Here is a 12,956-nt window from a genome sequence, read left to right as displayed (position 1 = left end):
CATAGCAAACTCATCTATCTGTTCTGCATTTGTGGTTTTTCTGAAAACAGAATTAAAACCGGGCCAAAGAACAGACAGAGCCACTGTGAAAAGAGCTAATGGTTCTAGAATGCTAGGCACACCCAGTGCAATGCCATTACAGAGGTCTTTTGATGCTTCAAAATTAATTTCTGTTTAGGTTTTAACCAGTTTTATAAAGATTTCGGAGCTAGGCTGCTTGAGTTTGTAGCCTGGCTCTATTCCCTAACAGCTGTGGGACCTCAGGCAAGGGGCTCCCTCAGTCTGTGCCCGTTTCTCATCTGTAATCTGAGGATAACAACAGTACTGGCCTTACAGAGTGAGTAGGAGGATTAAATGTGTTACTGTTGGTAAAGGGCTTAAAACGATGCCTGGCAAACAGTATGTGTTCCACAAATGAGACTTATTATTGGCATATTCAATTCAGAAGTGCACAGAAAAATCTTTAGAAGATGTACTTGATAAAAAATACTTTAAAAATAAGAGAAGCACTTGATAAAATACTTTAAAAATAAGTTTATTATAACTAACGAATATAAAATCTGACAGATGTTTTCAAACATTTTTGCAAAAAAAGTAAAACCCTCCCCACAAGATATAGAGTAAGAAGTTGGACAGTTTTTACATGAACACCAAACATGAAATTCTCATTCACTGGTTGGTCCCCAAAGGCTCCAACACATTATATTCTAAGTAAAGGCCCATTAAAATGAACAAATCAACAAACTACTTGACACTCGCTTTCTACTGTCATTATGCTGCTCATTCAAAATGCTTTAGGACAAGAACAGTTAACACAAGACTGCATGTGACAGGTATTCAAAGTGCGTGGATCTATGAGACCATAAACACTCAAGATAAGAATACTGGGGCTGGAATTCAACACCGACTTAAAAAATCAATCCAAGGAAATCTATGTACATTGTAGCCTTTGGCATCTGGTCTCATGTTTTTTTCCTTAGAGAGACATCATTTTGTCCAATCTACTAACCAGATTAAATCAACCTTAAATACATGTCTCATCTGACACAGATTGTCCACAGCCAATTTCACATGAGGTAGTTGGGCTGTTTACTGACATTCTAGTGAAACTGTCATGACACTGGGGCCTCAGACATCAAGCATGCCATGACACTGGCTCATCAGCCTTCTGGGAAGCAACAGAATACTTCTGGGTCACCCGTCTTGTCATCACTGACTCCACACGCACCTCTGAAGAGACATGTACACAGGAGTCTGTGATCTCATTAGTTCTGCAAGGGGTGCCAACCGTCCCAGGGTGGTTGCTGTTTATAAAGTACAGGGAAGAAATACTGACCACATGACCACACTTTAAAATATATGTAATAGAAAGAACGGTGCTTAAAACAAGCAGGATCTCTTCCTTATGTTCTCACATAGCTTAGCTGAAAACATCTGTTCGCTCTGAAAGAGAAGTGATTAAAAAGGGCAACCAAAAAATCTTGCAAACTTTTGCATTACAGAGCCGTGGTATGTTTTTTCCGTTGAATGAAAGGCTATAGAAGAACAGCGGAGGACAAGGATCAATGCATGCGTACCGCCAATGATCACTTAATCATGCCCTGGAGTGCCTTAGAGCAGCAGTGCGACGAGAGAAGTCATGCAAGTGGCCTCCATACACAGGACTACTGGCTGCAACAGGGTGGGAACCGGGAACGTTTACAGAGAAGGTCCGGCGAACAGTTTGTTCATGAAGTGCTGAATGGATCCCTAACAACCTTGTAACTGGTAAGCGGTCTTAAAATACGATTAGACAGCTACTGAGTAGTTTGTATGTCATTATTATGAAAGCCCTGAGTAAGCAACTGCAGGTTACAAAGGGACATCCAGAAGCAGAACGTATTTCTAAAGAAAGCCCTCCATATACACTTCACAGGGACACAAGACTTACTGTACACACCGAGGTTGGTGCACAGACTGTACCAGATCACAAAGGGCATCTGAAGTCAGGCCCTCTAAGACCAAGCACATTAGCTCAGCTGACAGAACGATGGCTTAAAACATATTTTACTTACAAATTCTAAACCTAAAATGTAAAAAAGGTTGACGGTTTACCCTAAAAAAGCCACCCATAAAACATCAGAATAGGGAAGCTGAAGAGTTGTAAAACCTAGGATTAAAACCTGAAGTAACTGATTTTAATCAACGATTCAGAAACGCACCATTAAGTAACCAACTTCTTGTGGGATGTACTAGTTTAAATAGAAAAGAAACATAAAAAGCTTTCAGAAAATTGCCTCACATCATCTCATATTGCTCACGACCCCCTGACTCTCTACTGTCTTAAACGATATTTCTTCATCTATGTGATTTTCCTAATCAGATCAGGTCCCATTAATAAGAGACCTCTTACTCTAGCTCTTTTATTTCCTTCAAATTTAATAAAGAAAAGTGACTTTATTTACTGGCTCCTTCCACCTATTGTTCATTAAAAACACTGTTCCAAAAATATAAAGTTGAAAGCATGGACTTTTTGGGTATATACACAGATGCAATTAATAATCAAAATGAGATGCCCGCAACCATTCCCGGCGGCACTCATCTGATGACAGGTCACTTTCCGCACATGGCGGTCACCTGCTTCACAGCTACAAATGGGACCGGGGGTTCTTTAAGAAGCTCCTGAATGAAGTCCAAGAGAACAGAATCCCCAGCGACTGGGCACCTGACTGTGGGCTAGGTCCGTAGCAGGGGCTCCATGTAGGTAGGAGTTAGAGGAAGCTGCTAAGGAATGGGGCAGAACAGCTAGAGTGGGGGGTGGCTCCGGTGCTCTGAGGGGGCACTGCTGGCTATCCCCAGTAACAGAAAGCGGCAAGGCTGAGTTCTGGAGTCCAGATATCCCTTACTGTGCAAACTGACATTTGAGGAAACTCTCTGTTCAGAAATGACATGCAAATAGTGATGACAAGGTGCCTCAAGCCACGACTTACACATCCTAATGAACACTGCCTTTCAAAGTCAATTCTCTGGGGACTCAGATGCTCGACCTCCGGAGAGCCCTGCTTCCAGAACTCCCTGCAGAGCTGGATCAAGAGCTGACAAGAAAATCATCTCCACCTCATAGTTGTAAGTTGGTTTGGTCCCCAAAAGGTATCCCTCCAACTTAACATTTTTCACCAGGATTAGCTATAATGAAGCAAATCTGCTTTCAAAGGACAAAATAATAATAATGATAATTGCCAGCATCGAAAGGAGTTTGTTCAGTTGGACAAATGTGTATTAATCCCCCTGAAGTGTAAAGCCTGGCTTCTCCTGTGAGAGGATGGGGAGAGGTGCGCACGTGACGAAATTACGCGCACCAAGCACTTTGTTATGTTACTTATCAGCTTCTGCTAACCCCTAGAAGACAAATTACCTTCTTCTTCAGGATCTCTCTAAAGGTTACTCCAGAAAAGGAATCCTAAAAATTTTTTGAGCAATGAGGGCAGGTGACTCCTCTGTCGACAAGCATACTAATGTTTTCTCATCTCTCACTGGGTGAAAGAAAGCTTAAAAGTCCCAGAAATCTTGGAGGATCATGCAGAAAAGGTCTTAACTATCTTTTCTTTGTTCCCATCTCAGACGGTACCTGCAGATTAGAACTTCAACTAGAAGCAAATGCTGTGTGTCCAGGAGGAAGCTCTGACTGTGCCAAACTGCACGTCAAGTTGCATTTATCACGTAGTACGAGGTTCAATTTCCAGTTCCTTTTATTCAGGACCCTGCGAGCTTTATACATCTTGGGCACATTTAACATGCTCCAGTGAGGAAAATACCTGTCAAAAACACTACGCCTGTCTACGGGGGTGGGAAAAGGGGGAGTACAAAATGTAACTTATTCAAGACTCAAGCTATTCTGATCTGGGTTCCCAGTGATCCCAGATAATACTAAATTCTTCTTCCCCGGAAAACTAAGTTATGGAGACCAAGGCCGTACCTATAGAAATGTGAAATGGCCACGCCGAGCAGCTGTCTTCTGTGTGTATCCAGAGCTTGGGTGGCGAGTCCGAGGCACGCGCCGTGTACCCGCACCCTCTCCAAGAGACCACATGAGCTCACTGGGGGTGACGGGGCGGCAGCAGCTGCTCCGAAGGGATACTTCCAGTCTCCCGGTGGCACCCCCTTGCAACAGCACAATGCCTAAAGTGACTTCGTTCAGGGTTCGAGCACAGACTGGCTGTTGCTTTCTTTTTCCCTCTCGGGAGGCTACGGGGAGGGCAGGAAGTCCGAAGTAGCCTCCGGCTCCTCCGTCACAGTCGCACTGACCAGAGGAGATCCACACTAGCTGCTTGTGGGGGCAGGGGAAACGACACACAGGCCTTGGCAGCTGCCAGTAACAAGCGCTAAAATACAGAAGAAGCGATACCATTTTAGCACCGTTTCCCCAGCCTTTAAACATTTGTTTTTCTTTAAGCATTTTCCAGAAGTCCTCACATAAGTTGCATACCTGCTTCATTAATCCGAGCTAAATAAATGCCAATTCGTTTAAAGACAGATACAAGACAAAATCAAAACCCCTCCCTACACGAACCTCTGCCTAAGGAGAGGGTTCTCTTTGTCCTGGAAGAGAATCACCTGGGGCTGCTCAGGTAGCATGCACCTGTGCCCTTTAAAGGCCCTCACCTTCTACCCTGGGGCACTACCTTCCGCTGGACCTTCTCTTCCAGCTGCTAGAAGGAAGCAGCCTCTGGGGGGGAAGCCTCCATGACTTTCCTCCCACGCCCACTCTTGGCAGTTTGGCCTACTGGAGACCCCTGGCGTCACACGCTTTCCAGGAGAACGCCTACCCAGGGTTGTATTATGCAAGATTAAATCCTACCTTTAAACTCTGATACAGTCTTAAAGCTGTAAAGACAGCTTGCTTTGCACTATTGGTGATGATACCAAGATTGATCAGAGACCACATTCAGAACCGTGGTCCCTGATGCGATGCTCAAGCCTCATGGCTGGGCGCCGATGCTGGTTCAGTTAAGAAAACGGTGAGTAGACTTGCTCTACGTCTCACTCTCCCTTTAACTATTTTATTTCAATGAAAGTCTCTTCCTCTTTGGAAAAGAAAGGACACACCATTTAGTTCATGCAGAAGAGTTCTGCAAACTAGAATTTAAACCAGAATTTAATCTTGTAGTTCTTCAACCCTGGGTGCACAGGAATCAACTGGAAAGTTTACTCAAATGTAGGTTCCTGAGTCCCACCCCCCACTACTCTGATTCTTTAGTAGGTCAGGGTAAGGCCTGGGAATTTGCTGTTTGAAGAAGCAGTCCATGTGATTTTGATGCAGAGGTGGTCCAGACCACACTTTGCAATCATCAGCTTCCTCTAAGTAGAAGCTATATGCCTGTGAGTAAACTCCTCAACCTCTACACCTTACTTCTGAAATGGGTAATAAGCCCTAAAGTCTGAATGTCAGTTTCACTGTACTGTCTGATTCAGATGGTGCAGGGGAAAGCATGCCGGCGAAGTGTGGGCACTAGATAGGGGTCATCTCGGGTCACCTCTCACATCTCTGCCAGACTGTCCCCCTGCTTGGGGTCAGTCCACACCACTCACCCCTTCGGAGCCACAGTCTCCCCCCCACGGACAGGGATGGCACTCCGTGTTTGTGTCTTCCTCCTCGACACTGACATGCCCACACCAACGCCCCAAACACCTGAACTACACAGGCGCTTCCTGTCCACAGAGCCGTGGGAGAGAGGATTCTCTGAACGTCTAGGAATACCAACTCCACATTTCAACAGCTTCAACAAAGGGGCTTAGCCTTCCCCCCAACTTTTAGTCTAAGTTGATCGCAACACTGGCTATGTGTTACAGTCCTTGCTACAGAACTTGCTCATTCTCAGCTGGGGCGTGAAAGGTAAAAACAAAACACAGTACTGACAAACTCATTTGTCAAATCTGCTCTTACAACTTGCTGTTCAATTCTAATATAACAGCTATGATTTGGTTTCCAGGAGGCCCTTTGAACTGAAATATATAGCACCTTGATTTTTAAACACACAGAACACATACGCATTAAAAAAAAATTATATATAAAAGCACTAGGCTTTGCCTCCTTCTCTCCATCCCACCAAGTACGGGGCTGGAGAGGGTCGAAGCTGCTGCTGGGAATGAAGCAGGGCAACAAAACACGTTAGCAGACTTTATTCCCTGAAGGTAGGAGGCAGCGCGGTCCTGCAGACGTCATACCACCTCGTCAGACTCCAGTCCGTGGACCTCGTACAAAGTGTCCAGTATCGCCAGCTGCTTTTCCATGGCAGGGAGGTAAAGGCTGAGGTCCCTCTGCATCCCAACACTGAATGCTGCTTTCTGGTGGTCGCCTTCCTTGATGGTTAACGCGGCCACAAAATCTTCATAGGACGGAGCCGCCCTCAGAGCTAACTGCAAAAGAACCGCCCGTGAGAATCTGCACCACGTCTCTCGCTCTTGCACGCTTTACGCTTACGCATGAGCGCATACGTGCACACACACTCACACACATACACGGAGATGAGGGGGGTGATACTACACCCTTCCGAGCCACGGGCTCTAAGAAAACAAGTATGTACTTGGGCCATCTTGCGGATGAACGATGCCAACAAATCAGGGAGTGCTGAGGGAGAAGTTCTGAGAAAAGCTTCCTTCTCATTCACATGATCCAGACCGTTCCTTCTGAATGCTCAGAATCCACCTGCGTGCATGCTGCTCCCCCAGGCTTTGTTCCCACGTGGCCAGCCTTCCAGGGCACCTCACTCTCCTATTTGTGTCCCATCCGTATGTTTCTCTGCCTATCCCTCTTTCCCCCGACATGGAAAATATTTCCTCTGCACCCGTGACGATTTTCTCAGAGGGAAGGGAGCTACCCCTGTTGTCTGCTTGTACACTGATGCTGTGACGTATCTTATCCCACTTAATCTGTGTAAGAACCCTGGACTGTTTATAGCCCTAGTTTACAGATGAACATCATATTGCTAACGAGGGCCAGGGCCAGGATCTGAACTCAGGATCGACTGTGTTTTTTCAACCACGCTGCCACACCACACCCCTTCCCTGATGGAACAGTTCCTAGGCTCTGGATGGCTCTCTTCCTTTCGTAGGCCAGTTGTTCCCTAAGGTTGCCAAAATCTGCTGGCTGGATCCACTGGATTGGTTCTGCTGAGATCTCTGGAGACTTTGGAATCTTCAATTAATTACGCTACACTTGCTTTCCTGAGCCTTCTTATTCTTGACAAGTCTTTGAGAATAAGCCCCACTCCCTTTCTGCAATTGGAGGCTGACTGGCGTTATCATGCAGTGGTTAAAGCACAGGCTTGGGTGAAGGAGACACGGATTCAAATCCCAAATCTTCCCACATTATTAGCTCGAGAAATTTGAGCAAGGTGCTTAACCTCCTAGAGCCTGCGTTTCCTCTGTAGGAGAGGGCTGGTACCACTTTCCTTATCTGAAGAGATGAATGTAATATGTACAACACGCTGAGCTCACTTTCTGGTACACACCAGATACTCAAATAATGGCAGAAGTACAAGGGAGAGAGCAGAGAATGAAGGGAAGGCAATTATCTCAACGTAATGTGAGAAAATCTCCTGGAGCTGAAGGACAGGAGCCTTCACATTTAAAGACCTACCCAGCACTCAGCATAATGAATGAAAAAGACAAAGGGAGAAGGTCATGCAATTTTAGAATGTGAGGATAAAGATCCTGGAAGCACCCTGAGGGATGAGGAACAGTCTATGTAAATGGAACAGGAACTCATTAGACTCTACAGTAGTAACAGTGGAAGCTGGAGGACAACAGAGGAAGCCTTCAAAATTCTGAGAGAAAATTACTATTAACCTAGAATTCTATACAAGCCAGAGCATCACTCTAGTAAAAAAGGGCAGAATAGGGGCGCCTGGGTGGTTCAGTCGGTTAAGCATCCGACTTTGGCCCAGGTCACGATCTCATGGTTCGTGAGTTTGAGCCCCACGTCATGTCGGGCTCGTGCTGACAGCTCAGAGCCTGGACCCTGCTTCTGCTTCTGTGTCTCCTTCTCTCTCTGCCCTTCCCCCACTCATGCACGCACTCACCCTCTCTCTCAAAAATATTAAAATGTTAAAAAAATATACATATAAAAAAAAGAAGGGCAGAATAAAGACATTTTCAGGCAGGCAGGAATTCAGATGTTTAGCTCCCTTGTACCATTTTTCAGAAGCCACTAGGGGACAACACTAAAACAAGGGATTAGATCAAGAAATAGGAGGTAACAGAACTTAGGAAGCTAGTGTGAGATGGGGATTCTGTACAGAAAAACTTGTAAGGAAGAGTCCTAGGGCACACAGCAGTTCAACAGGCCTGAACAACGAATTAAGATTGGCACAGAGTTTAGAAAGTTCTGGAAGGGAAGTCTCACGGAAAAAAACTCAAGACATATAGTAAGATAGTATGATATATCTGTGGGTTCAGAATGGTGGTGATTTGAGCGATTTGATGATGCAAGGAAAATATAAAAACAAAATTAAAAAAACCCATACAATTTTGGCTCATCTTTATCATGTTAACTTGTAATATAATTATATTGGCAAGGTGGAGGGAGGGGAAGTGAGGTAGTGATAGCAAGGTCTAAAGACAGCTAAATCCTAATCTATAACAGAAAGTCAACATTAATGGCTAAAACTGATAAGGCCAAAAAGAACAGTAAACATTTTTAGGATTACAGAGGTACTGGAAGAGACAGTCACAGTAGTTGAAGGTGGCTGCCTCTTTGGAGTAAGTCTGGGAAGGAGGGGACAGAAGGCAAGGGCCGCTATTTTTTGTTATAACTTTTGGACTTTTGATAAAAAAAAAAAAAAATTAAGCCCTATGCATGTGTATTTAGGTACAATAAAATTTTTGAAATGTTTCTCCAGAGTGGGGCCCCAGACTATGTATCTCTCCAAAGGTTCCTACAGGACTATGATGCAGTCAAGTCGACTTAGGAACCAGTGATAGAACTCAACTGAAGAGGAAACCAAAAAGGTCAAATGAACAATGATTAAAAATCACGCTGGAGGCAGAGCCTGGACTGGGCTTCAGTGCCATAAATTACAACAGCGTGAAGATAAAAGTTCACTGTTTGGCTGGTAAATGAATCAAATTCCCGGAGTGTAGAAGCTGTTTCACTGAGGAACTAAGACAGTTAAATGAATTTGCCTCTGCTAATTACTTAGCACCTTCAGAAACAATACACTTTCTAAAGCAGGGGTGACTTGGAGAGTAAAAGTAAGAGGCTCCAAGGGCTGAGTTAGCTCTTCTGTTGACGAGGCTGTTGCCAAACGCTCAACATAATCTATTTTCTTAAAAACCAGCAACTTTAAAAATTATTGGCAATACTATCAAGAACCTTTAAAATGTTCTTCCTCTATAATTTCAGGTGTATTACTTCACCTCTGTGTCTCAGGCTTCTTTGTCTATAACAGGGAAAGTAAGAGAACATACTTAGGAATTAGGAGATTAACAATTTTATGTATGTAAAGCACTTAAGACAACATCTGGTACACAGTAAGTGCTCAAAATTCTAAGTTCTAATAGTTCTTGGTATTAGACACAACAATTCCACTTCCAGGAACCTATTTTTTAGGAGATAAAAGTTTTACTCAAAAATGCACATAAACAAGTGCTGTTGACAACAGCCTCAGAAGCAGCTTAAGTGTCTAACCCAGAGGATTGGGCAAATAAATCATATTATCTCCATACTAGGGAAGTATTATGCAGTCATTAAAAATAATGATTTTCAAAAACTCTTATGGCATTTAAAAATGGCCATGATTGACTCTGTTAAGTGGGGGGGAGGGGGGAGGATAATACAAAATCACACAAGCTAAACATAAAAAAATTTACATGCATATACAGAGAATGCAAAATAATTTTACACATATAACAAACATGTACATATAAAAATATAAATCCCTACAAGTAGATATATATTTAGATAAACATATAAAATTAAATAGAATAATCTTAAAAGAATATATAAATATACATACAAATGAAAGGTAAGAAGGTAAAACACGAAAATGTTAAAAATGGTTATTTTGTATGGAGTGGTGAGAAGATGGACAATTTAAATTTTTTCCCTTTCTATTCTGCCATGATTTCTACTTTTTTTTTTTTTTTAATGAGTCTAAAGTCCTATATGCTGGGGAAAATGCTATAAATTAAAAATTGTTTTTAAAGAGCCTTGCTTATGTTAAATTTTCTGCTACGTTTGCATTTCTGTTGGCAACGTCTCTTGGATCATTAATATTTCAGGATTAAACTCTGACTCCTATACCGTAACAACAACTACAACACACAGCTGTTTCTTGTAAATAGGGCAACTCAGCGTTCCTGTGCTTTGTCATCTAACCAGGGGAACGCGGGTTTCCGTCCCCCACAAGCAGTCAGTGTTTACTCCGGGATCAATGAAGGTAGCTGCATCCACTGCTCAGCGGCAGCCTGTCGGACGCGGTCTTCCCTGCAGACGGTGGTGACGCGGCCTCGGAGACTGCGGAGGGGGTTTAGACCTGGGCTCTGCCACGGCTGCACTTTGGGACTCTGGGACTCGAACGGATAGTTCTGAACTTGTAGAACGGTGAGAGTAAATCCTGAGATTACTTAAGATAATGAACGTGGAAGTACCTAGCACTGTCCGTGGTTCACAAAGGTATCCGACGGCCAGACGGCAGCTATTACTGTGATTACAAAACATATACTGAAGGTGAGTGTGAGCACTCTGTAGCTGCAGCCGGCCTAGCTCCTACGGCGGTGAGCGGTGGGGTACGGGCCTAGCCACCTCCAGGCCTTCCAAAACCAGTTCAGTCCATTTTATTTCTTCCACTGTGTTCTTCCCACTTTCTTTACCTGCCCCCTGATAAGTCATGACCTAAAGAGTTCTCACCTCAGGCAAATAATGTCTCCTATCCTTTAATTACTAAGACACGTGCAAGGCTGTTTTTGCCCCACGACCTTCTGCAGAACACTCGCAGCTAACGTGTCTGCTCGCGAACCACCACACGGCACTCTGCCTTTTCACAGCTGTCCCTGACTAAGGCTGACCTCTCCTCAGATGGCAGAATCACAGAGTATTACTGAGGACATAAAGGGGCCATCTATCTACTCCTGCTATTTTACAAAAGCAGGCTAAGTGATTTGTCCAGGGGACTATGATTTCCAGGCGTGTGTTCTTAGGTCAACATGCTGGCAAGGAAGGAGTGGCGGAGTAGTAACAGGAGCCCAAACACACAAGGACAAATGTCTCCAACAATGAAAATAATGGTCTGAGAAGCCCTAGCTGCTGGCACACCCAATTAGACAATTAGTCAAAGACGAAATCCAACTAAATGCAAGAAAAATCCATTAAAATCTTAGAATTAACAGGATGGAATACAATGGGCAGCAGAGGGAGCTATGAGCTTGAAGGCCCCACTCATTTCCCATCATTGGTGAGTATTTGGCAGCTTCCTGCCTAGCCCTGCACGGATACCCCTTACTCCCTTATCAGAAAGGCAACCACTTCTGTGGCAAATTCCCACAATGTCATTGGAGGTGGACAGGGGAAAGCATGTTAACAGTCTTCTTTATTCCAGACGCTTTTTTTTTCCCGAACATTTACACACAAAAAAAGATCTACATAGACTTAAATAGGCAACATTATGTTCCTATTCTTGAGAACAAAGCAAATAGAAATGCTATGCGCGCGCGCACACACACACACACACACACACACACACACACACACACACACACCACCCTGCTGTGACCATCAGAACATAGAAGGCAGGATCACTTACCGCAAAAACCCCTCGAACTACCCAGCCGTGGTGCTGCCGTAACGTTTTACCATATGCGTTATCTTGAAAAGAAGAAAAACGCCATGAACCACAATTTCACCAGAATTTGATGTGCTGTTTGTATCATGTCCTTTCTAATGTACACGGTAGCATGATACTGTTAGTATTACAAGCTGATGAAAAAAGTCTAATTACAAGATTGTGTATCCCAAGAGTCTTGAGTAGGAAAAAAACCTTACACAATTTTTTTTTTCCCTGAGAAACACAGATAGTTCCACTCTTCCCTTGGGCAAATGTATCTGAACTTCATTTTATTTTCATGGTGGGAAAAGTCCCATACATATCAGGAAATAAACGTGCGGAGAGGATACTGGAAAAGCTACACTAAATACAAATAGAAATACACTATAAGAATATAAAAATGCAGGGGCACCTGGGTGGCTCTGTCAGTTAAGTGTCCGACTTCGGGTCAAGTCGTGATCTCACGGTTCGCGGGTTTGAGCCCCGTGTCAGGCTCTGTGCTGACAGCTCAGGGCCTGGAGCCTGCTTGGGATTCTGTGTCTCCCTCTCTCTCTGCTCTCCCCTCCCTGCCCTGCTCATGTTCTGTCTCTGTCTCTCAAATATAAATAATAAATGTTTTAAAAAAAAAAGAATATAAAAATGCAGTTCTCTGAATGTTGTGTGACCCTGAGCCAGTCCCTTAGCTGTCCTCTCTATTCCCTCTTTGTAACCTCTGAGTTTCTTTTCAATTCTAACATTCTATTCTGGGATGTCAAATGTTTGTTTTAGATGTCCCTATGACCCTGGATATGCAGTATCAAACCTAGAAACCTTTAAAGCTACTGTGGAAAGAATGGCTTGAAGTTACTAAGCTAGTTATAAAGTACTTGGTGAGACCTATTAGTAAAAGTCATTCACATTTAAGACTTTAAAGATAGAAACCTATGAATTTTGTCCCAATGTGTTTGAAAATGGGGTTTAAAAACTTGCATATAATAATTTTAAATTTTTTTTTCAACGTTTATTTATTTTTGGGACAGAGAGAGACAGAGCATGAACAGGGGAGGGGCAGAGAGAGAGGGAGACACAGAATCGGAAACAGGCTCCAGGCTCCGAGCCATCAGCCCAGAGCCTGACGCGGGGCTCGAACTCACGGACCGCGAGATCGTGACCTGG

General features: G+C 43.8%; 1 protein-coding gene across 6 annotated transcripts in view; it reads right to left on the bottom strand.

Annotated features, from left to right (window-relative positions):
* Positions 1 to 12,956, bottom strand: part of PLEKHA8 (pleckstrin homology domain containing A8) — a 93,809-nt gene that overhangs the window by 30,346 nt on the left and 50,507 nt on the right. The window contains exons 13-14 of one of the 6 annotated variants that reach the window (XM_003982903.6): positions 11,781 to 11,842; positions 520 to 6,396 (exon numbers count right to left, since the gene is read on the bottom strand). The exons of 2 other annotated variants lie outside the window; for them this stretch is intronic. In XM_003982903.6, coding sequence (XP_003982952.1) covers positions 6,199 to 6,396; positions 11,781 to 11,842 — 260 coding nt within the window. In that variant the 3' untranslated portion in view covers positions 520 to 6,198. Of the gene's footprint in view, positions 1 to 519; positions 6,397 to 11,780; positions 11,843 to 12,956 lie in introns of those variants that run through there. 3 more of the 6 variants (XM_019825644.3, XR_002153778.3, XR_006594330.1) reach the window with 3 other exon arrangements.

This window comes from Felis catus, chromosome A2 (genome assembly GCF_018350175.1).
Source record: "Felis catus isolate Fca126 chromosome A2, F.catus_Fca126_mat1.0, whole genome shotgun sequence".
Taxonomy (NCBI): domain Eukaryota; kingdom Metazoa; phylum Chordata; class Mammalia; order Carnivora; family Felidae; genus Felis; species Felis catus.
The sequence above is the reverse complement of the archived record's forward strand: the minus strand, read 5'-3'. Positions and strand labels throughout refer to the sequence as shown.